The sequence below is a fragment of the Labeo rohita genome, chromosome 13, assembly GCF_022985175.1.
Source record: "Labeo rohita strain BAU-BD-2019 chromosome 13, IGBB_LRoh.1.0, whole genome shotgun sequence".
In the NCBI taxonomy this organism is placed as follows: domain Eukaryota; kingdom Metazoa; phylum Chordata; class Actinopteri; order Cypriniformes; family Cyprinidae; genus Labeo; species Labeo rohita.
Window position 1 is genome coordinate 32,469,743 of NC_066881.1, and position 9,252 is coordinate 32,478,994.

The 9,252-nt window shown below is 33.4% G+C and overlaps 1 protein-coding gene across 1 annotated transcript; it reads right to left on the reverse strand.

The window, feature by feature from the left end:
• Positions 1–325: 325 nt before the first annotated feature.
• On the reverse strand, positions 326–3,085 carry vip (vasoactive intestinal peptide). Its single transcript, XM_051126357.1, has 6 exons — positions 2,944–3,085; positions 2,343–2,447; positions 1,946–2,050; positions 1,124–1,255; positions 937–1,045; positions 326–839 (listed from the first exon to the last, which is right to left on the reverse strand). Coding segments are annotated over exons 1-6 (462 nt in total). The 5' UTR covers positions 2,946–3,085; the 3' UTR covers positions 326–830.
• Between the last annotated feature and the right edge of the window lie 6,167 nt (positions 3,086–9,252).

Below are 9,252 nucleotides of genomic sequence, written 5' to 3' on the forward strand. Positions count from 1 at the left end.
TGACAGTTGTACATCATTAATCCAACTCCCTGGACAATATATTTACCATGTTTTTTTTAAAAAATGAGTGCTTTGCATTCTTTAATGTTGTAGTTGTGTCTTTCTCTGCACCTGTACAGTCCAATTTATGTGCATTTTCAGGGATGAAAACAAACGGCAGTTGTAAGTCACAGAAATATAATTGAGACAGTTTGGACAGAACTCAAAATAATGGCCTGTTATTCTACCTGTGGAACAGGCAGAACATGAGAATGAATCAGTTCATGGCTAAAGTTTGTTTTGTGATATTGAAATCGAGCGTACTCAAGAATTTCATGGCTCTTCAAACTTTTATTATACTTTGAATGGCAAAAATAAAGATTTCCAATATGCCCCGACCCTCCCGAACCCAAATGTTCCCTCTTTATAGAGTTTTAAAATTCAGACAGAAGCAACATAAATATTTTTACAAAATAATTCATACAAAATGCACGGAGATAGTGTTACATCATCACTCGAGATCCAATCAGAAGTCTTCGGGTCCGAATACGCGGTGCTGTTATTGTACCAGTCCGGAGCTTGTTTCAATGCATTTATTGATCTACAATTTACAGGAAACATGTCAAAGCAAATCGGTTTCCAAGGCCAAAGCACGCTATGTACATCTTCAAGATAACATCTCTCATCCAAGTATATTTTCTATGTACAGTGCAAACATTTATGTCATAGGTAACCACATTTTTCGTTTTCAATACGTTGTTTTAGTAGTATGCTGATGTCCTATACTAGACTGTGTAAATGGAAAACCTATGATGGTCTCGGAGAGTTGTTTTCTTGCCTTCAAACTGACCTCAGAGAGGCTAGAAGAGAAAAGACCAGTGTTTAAATCATTTTATTTACCAGTTTGCAAGAGCTATTATTAGTACAAAGCCATATGCACGTTTTCATCTAACGTACCAATGGTATATGATTCAGAAGTTGGTCTACGGTGACGTCATCGTAGCTCTCCCGATACGTGGTCTCACCTCCAGTCGATTCCTCCTGCATGCTGGGTGGGTCTTCTTGACTGAAGAGAGGAAAAACATTAGTATTTTAACACCTTTGAGTAAATGATTTGTCAAAACATATGAAAGAAACAACGTACCTTCTCTTTCCTGTGAGAACGGAGTTGAGATATTTCTTCACCGCCATCTGCTTGCGAAAGCGGCTGTAGTTGTCTGTGAATATTGCGTCTGAATGACGCTTCATCGGTGCCTGGTCCTCCATCAAATCGTCACTAAAGTCGCACAAAGAAATGCGTCAGACATGCATTTATGTTTTACATTCATGCATTCAGCAGACACTTTCAATCAGAGCTTGTAATGGTTATCTACTTTGAAGACTTGAATTTGGTGTAATTGGATTTTTGTTTAGATAATCTTTCAATATGATTACAGATTTTAGATGCTTACTTGAGCTCACCGACTAAACTAATTTTTATTTATTTGGCAGACAGTTCATTGTAGGACTACAAGATTACATGGTACTGATCAGAATATGTATATCAATAAATATATAAACTATTATATCATTCAGGATTCAAGACTTACTTTCCAAAATTACTTCATTTATTGCAGTCTAGTAATATAGATGCAATGCACGCCACTTAAAGGCGACAAAAACTTTCTTTGCATCAAAAATCGGTGAGTTTATTGAACGATTATCAAAGCATAAATCCAGTTACGCCAAATTCAATAATTCTATCTCTATTAGAAGCTTTAGGTGATTTTCTGGTTTTAGCTCGTCTTCAAGTTGGTTTCCACTGTTCAGGTCTGGTTTAATGGTTCTAGAAAGGTTTTGGGAGAACTGCTAAACCTAAGTGACCAGTGAAGACCAGCAAACCACCTTAAGTTGGTTTCTGCAGGGCTATGGATCATATAATGTAAACGGCAATGCCAGAGTGCATCGACAAAGAAGATCCATGTACCTGACCCGCTTTCCGATCAATGACTCCAGGTACCGTCTGGCAGATAACTGTCCTAGAAGTTTACTGTATCCGCTTGTGAAGAGCCCGTCTGCGTGTCTCGTTTCTCTGCACATAGACACAGAACCAACTGCAATAAGTAACTTAACTCCAATCCATTTACTATGATTTACTCTAATCCAGTGTGAATGGCACAGTATACTTAAGTTGCTCATATAATTCATTTCATTTCTTATCAATGGTTCGATTATATAAATGCTTTAAAGCTTTTACGTCATGTCTACAGTCTGTCTCACCAAAAAAGCTACAATGGCAACCATACGCGCGCGCATATTCCGATATAGAAAAACAGTTAGGAATTAAGTTTTATTCAAATGTTTCAACAGAGCTGAGTTCTTACCTCATGGAGGCGAAGGGTAAACTTAAGGTCCGGGCGTATAAAACACTGGAGAGAGTTATGAAGAGCAAAAGCTGAGAGCCGTTCCTCACGAGCATTGCTTTACACCTGTGCATACATGAATACTGTTATTTCACGCTGAATAAAACACCAAATGTAAATGCATTTTAAAACTTGAATGCAATATTAAAAACATTTGAATGGACGTGCAAAAATAAGTCAAAAAACGCAACCTGCTTTCGCTGTTTGTATATATAAAGGGTTTTATGGAAGACGTTTCTGTTTTATTAATTAAAAGAGGTTGTGCTTGGCTTAAAGCAATTTTAAAATTAGTTTTGTTCGATGAAATTCTGTCCTATTTAGGTACAAGGTTGCGGTGTTTTATTATAAGAGCATGCATTTACAATACTGTAGCCTAATAGTATTAAAAATTGCACTGAATTGCTTAATTGTGAGCATTAATGAATCTAAATGGAATTTCTGTATACATGAGTATATGTTATGAGTGTAAAATCAAACTAGGCTAAATGAATGCAGCGTGCACGTAAGTAAAAAGTGACTATGGTAAATGTTCAACAGAGTAAATGAAATGAAAGGAACTTACATGTGCTATAAAGATGTGATCCGCGCGCTGATCGGGGTCCTGAAATACCTCCAGTCAAACCTCCCAAAGTGACCAGGTGTTTTTTTTTAAGTTCCTTTGCGCGGTCTTGTGTCTCTTTGAATAGTCTCACCCCTCGCCTCGTTTTATATGTCTGAATACTTTCCATCAGACAGGAAGACAATCAGATTTGATTTGCGTTAATACGTCACGAAGAAAGTCCCATTGGGATGGATGTGTTCGTCATTGGTCGGCAGGCACACTTCACACACACACTCACACACACACACACACTGGTGAAATTAAGTTTGTGATTGCTCAGAATGTTTTGTGTCATTCCTGGTGATTCATTCTTTGAATATTTGTTTGCATGGATGCACTTTTTGGTCAAAGTAGAGACCGAGCTGAAACAATGAACATGAAACAATAAACCCAGCATGACTTCCCAAGTCAAAACACACCAAGAAATCGCAAAAAGACATTTGCACAGAATTCCAATTGGATTTTTTATTCAAAAATTTGGAACTTATATTAAAATAAAATCTTAAAGGGAATATTATAGAATACTACAAAATCTTTCAGGATATTTCACTGTAATCACTTTTTAAAATATAGGCGATAGAAAGACTCCTTTAAGGTTCTTTATTGGCATTGATGGTTCCATGAAGAACTTCTAACATCCATGGAACCTCTCCATTCCACAAAAAAATTCTTTAAAGTAAAAAAAAAAAAAATAATAATTAAAATATTTTTTACAAATGAAAGGAAAAACACCACTTCTGGAACCTTTATTTTCAAGAGTGTAGACAGATAGATAGATAGATAGATAGATAGATAGATAGATAGAAAGAAAGACCAAACACATAAATGAACGAATGAATGAACGAATGATAGATAGATAGATAGATAGATAGATAGATAGATAGATAGATAGACAGACAGATTGATCTATCAGTAGATTGACATATTGGTAGACAGATGATAGATAGATGGATAGATGGATAGATAGATAGATAGATAGATAGATAGATAGAAAGAAAGACCAAACACATAAATGAACGAATGAATGAACAAATGATAGATAGATAGATAGATAGATAGATAGATAGATAGACAGACAGATTGATCTATCAGTAGATCGACATATTGGTAGACAGATGATAGATAGATGGATAGATGGATAGATAGATAGATAGATAGATAGATAGATAGATAGATAGATAGATAGATAGATAGATAGATGGATAGATAGACAGATAGATAGATAGATAGATAAATAGATAGATAGAAAAAGACAGTCATATTGACCGATCAATAGAATGACAGATCGATACCTAGATAGATAGATGGATAGAGAGACAGATATAGATAGATAGATGATAGAAAGAAAGACCAAACATGAATGAATGAATGAATGATAGATAGATAGATAGATAGATAGATAGATAGATAGATAGATAGATAAATGGATAGATAGATAGAAAGACCAAACACACAAACAAATGAATGAATGAACAAATAATAGATAGATAAATAGATAGATAGATAGATAGATAGATAGATAGACAGATAGATAGATAGATAGATAGATAGATAGATAGATAGATAGATAGATAGAAAAAGAAAAAGACATAGTCATATTGACTGATCAATAGAATGACAGATAGATAGATAGACAGATAGATAGATAGATAGATAGATAGATAGATAGATAGATAGATAGAAAGACCAAACACAAATGAATGAACGAATGATAGCTAGATATGGATGGATAGATAGATAGATAGATATAGATAGATAGATAATAGAAAGAAAGACCAAACACGAATGAATGAATGAATGAATGAATGAATGAATAAATGATAGATATGGATAGATAGATATAGATAGATAGATAATAGAAAGAAAGACCAAACACGAATGAATGAATGAATGAATGAATGAATGAATAAATGATAGATATGGATAGATAGATATAGATAGATAGACAGACAGATTGATCTATCAGTAGATCGACATATTGGTAGACAGATGATAGATAGATGGATAAATGGATATATGGATAGATAGATAGATAGATAGATAGATAGATGGATGGATTGCTAGATAGACAGATAGACAGATAGATAGATAGATAGATAGATAGATAGATAGATAGATAGATAGAAAAAGACTTAGTCATATTGATCGATCAATAGATCGACAGATCAATACCTAGCTACCTAGATAGACAGTCAGATTAATCAATCAATAGATAGATAGATAGATAGATAGATGGATAGACATAAGTGAATGGCTCAGTAAGGATTTCTCTATGGTTTACCCTTATCTTAACCCTGATTCAATCCCTTTGCTAACAGAATCACTCTCTACATTAAATACATCACTGCCAAAATAATGAACAAACATGGTCAGTTGTTGAGAGCCGCTAGTGACATAAACCAGACTCTTTTGAAGCATCAACACAGGAAATGTTTACATGCATAAGTGTCCACTAAAACCCTAGAGACGGTCATCCTGAACACTCATTTTAGTTTGGAGGCTTGTCATTTATTCTCATAATCAATAATGTTGGGTTGCTCGTGGCCTTGCATTAGGACAGTCCTCATTGTTTAAACAAAAGGTATGGCAGCTATAGACGGTGAGCCCTGGTTTACACATTTATCTGTGTAAACAGTGACCTCTCGCCCTGTGACCTTAACAGCTTTATTTGATCTGGATAGCTGTTTTCTAGGGTCTCCTGGTGGATAAAGTGATTAATGAGAGATGTAGATTGCAGATGCGATGCCAATAAATCAAGTTTACAAATGGAATTTCAGTCTTTTTTCGCTATCTAATGCAACAAGACAGAATCTAAGTGTGAGATGGATGAATTAGACAGTGAAGTTTAATATTATATTAAATATACATGTTAGGAGGTTGTTTAAATTAAACATCAGCAATAGAAATAGTGATGCTTGACCATGCATCCTTAACATGCAAGTTCAAGTGTCATAAAGACGCAGAGGCAAAACATTAATAATATGTCTTTAAGGATGCCTAATTGTTTGAAGACATTTTAATTAAATTAATATAGGTTTGTAATATTGACATTTGTCTGATGTTTGTAGAGGAAGAGTCAGTTGTAATCTGTCAATACATCAATATCGACTTCCATTCGTGTCTTTATACAGCGGTCCAAGAACCAGTGACAGATCAGTTGGACAAACCCTTAAGTGCATCCAAATTAATGCAGTAAATACATCTGTACATCTGGACACACAGAGGACATTAGCTTCAATAATGCTATCAGAGCATCATTAGATCTGTAATGAAAGCTAAGGACAACAGCGTCATGCTCCCGAGACCAGCGCTCCACACGGCCAATCGCATTACAGTTTTTTATTTATTTTTATTTAATTATTTTTGCTTCAGTGATAAAAATGCATTAAAAACATGTACATTAACACTATCTATCTTTTTTTGAATGAATAGTAAAAGATTGTACACAAAAACATTCACACACAACTCTATAATAAATGTTGATTGCCAAAGAATATTTCAAGCCTGTGGGTTTTCCTGTGACTAATAGTTTCATCTTTGCACACACTGACAAGGACGTCAAACTGTTTTCCAGACGTCATCTCACACATATGAACATCATGCTGTTCCTTACCGGTTGCCCGTGTATTGCATATACTCTTGACTCGGATATGAATATGACAGCCCTCGTTCACTGCTGAAATATTTTCTCTGCACAACTCTGTCGTATCGTGTATTTCTTCGATATTCAATATTGGCAATCTAGCTAAAGTAGCTAAAGTTTAGCAGGGCATGCAGTGGAAAGACTTGGGTTCAGTAATACACAGAAGCAATTTGAAGGACTGAGAATCAGTCCTGAGGTGACGCTTGCCATATGTGTGACAGGGAGGAGTTTTATTGAAAAATAATCGAGTGAGAAGTCTACAGAGGAAGCATGCAACTCCTATTCTGACTCTATTGAATTCATATTGATCTCAGCACATCCATCTCTATTGTGTCAGAGTTTATAGGAAATAAAATGTCTGAAATTCAAAACCACTGAACCTGTATATAGTGGTTTCACTCTAACAGAATCTATTCCTTCAATTGATTGTACAACAAATATACATATACAAATATGAATAACTTATATACAGCACGCATGATACAAATGGAAAGCAATTTTTCTAAAATTGATTTTCCAGTCATATATCACTTCCGTGGAGAGAACTCAAAATGAACTTGTTGTGACCTACAGCCTGGGATATCTAATAGAGATGTGTTATAATAATCTGTGGTTTTAGGTTTTAGTGTGGTTCATAATTAATTAATTTGGTTCATGATTAAGAAATTCCCAATATGCAGAATAAACAAAATCATTGTTACAATAACAACAACAACAATCAACATTACATCCAAAATCTTTTGTCATTATTATTGGATGGATGGTATAGTTAAATTAAATTATATTTGAATGAAGTTATAAAGCAGATTTGTGGAGTGTAACATGTACATTTACACTATCAGTCAAAAGTTTTGGATTTTTAATGTTTTAAGAGAAGTCTCTTCTACTCACCTAGCCTGCATTTATTTGATCCAAAATACAGCAAAAGCAGTAATATTGTAAAATATTTAAAATAACGGCTTTCTATTTGAATATATTTTAAAATATAATTCATTCCTGTGATCACAGCAAAATTTTCTGCATCATTACTCCAGCCTTCTTCAGTGTCACATGATCCTTTAGAAATCATTCTAATATATCAAGGAACATTAATATTATTATTATTATTATTATCAATATTTAAAACAGTTGAGTACATTTTTTTTCAGGATTCTTTGATGAATAGCAAGATCCAAAGATCAGCATTTACCTGAAATAAAAAAAACTTTTTTTAACATTATACACTATACCATTCAAAAGCTTGGAGTCAGTATAACGATAGAATGAAATGATAGAAGAAATTATAGAAAATAATACTTTTATTTAGCCAGGATGCTTTAAATTGATCAAAAGTGATGATAAAGACACTTACAATGTTTCAGATTTCTATTTCAGATAAATGCTTTTATTCTGTACTTTCTATTCTTCAAAGAAACCTGATTTTTTTTACTCAGCTGTTTTTAACATAATAATAATTCATGTTTTTTGAACAGCAAAATAGAATATTTGAATGATTTCTGAAGGATCATGTGACGTGAGTAATGATGCTAAAAATTCTGCTTTGAAATCACAAGAATAAATTAAATTTTAAAATATATTCAAATAGAAAACTAATATTTTAAAATGTTTTTTGCTGTACTTTGGATCAAATCAATGCATGCTTGGTGAGCAGAATAGACTTTAGATAAAAAAAAAAAAAAAAAAAATACAAATCTTAGTGTTCAAAAACTTTTGACTGTTAGTGTACTTTAATTTGTTTAGCATATGCCTTTATCCGAATCATCTTATAAATGAAGAAAACAACAACATAAAAGTTACATCCTAAGAGACAGTAATATGAGAAGTGTAATTAAAGTGCAATCAAACAAATTAACATCTGTGCTGTCCCTTGTTTACACATGAAAATTAGTTTTTGCAGACACTCGCAATGTGGACCTCATTAAACTTCAAAGGTGGCCTCAAATGTCTTAAAAATTTAAATAAATAAATAAATAAATAAATACTTGACAAATTAAATCTTCTCAAATAAATATTGCAACATAAATCCCTGGAGCGAAAACCGAAATTTTAAATGCAATAAACTACCACCTCAAGGCTAAGTTACTTTTATAGCTATATTTATTACCTAATTTAATGTGCTAAAAGACTGGTATTTGTTAATAAAAAAGTTTGAAAACAAGTCAGAATGTCAGAGCTATAGAAGAAAGCATCAAAGCCTGTAAAGGATCACTTTTACATATTGATGACGTAAAAACATTGCCTTAAAATAATGGAATATATAAATATAGCTACAGAATTAGCATCTTATATTTCTTATTACATAAACAGAAAGATAAGGGCACTGGCCTTCATAAAGAAAATAGAAAGAAAAGGTATAGCATATCAGTAATATATAAAATATGGTTTTCTTAAAGAAAAAATACCAAGAAATGCTGTTGTTTTGGCTTTTTTGGACATTTACCCTAAAAAAAACATGGTTGTATACGAATAAATGACAATACTATGGTGATACGTAAAGTACCATGGTTATTATTTAGTATCTATGACATATATCAAAGAACCATGGTATTATCACACCATCATTTTACCCTGCGTAAGCATAGGCCGCCAGGAAGACGTGCGTACGCCGCGCACTTCCAGAACGCAGC

What these genes read in the sequence shown, in the direction of transcription:
- vip (XM_051126357.1), bottom strand. An exon ending in TTACCCTTCGCCTCCATGAG is followed by an intron (nt 2,051 to 2,342) that starts GTAAGAACTCAG and finishes GTCTATGTGCAG; the next exon opens with AGAAACGAGACACGCAGACG. An exon ending in GTTCTCACAGGAAAGAGAAG is followed by an intron (nt 1,046 to 1,123) that starts GTACGTTGTTTC and finishes TCCTCTCTTCAG; the next exon opens with TCAAGAAGACCCACCCAGCA.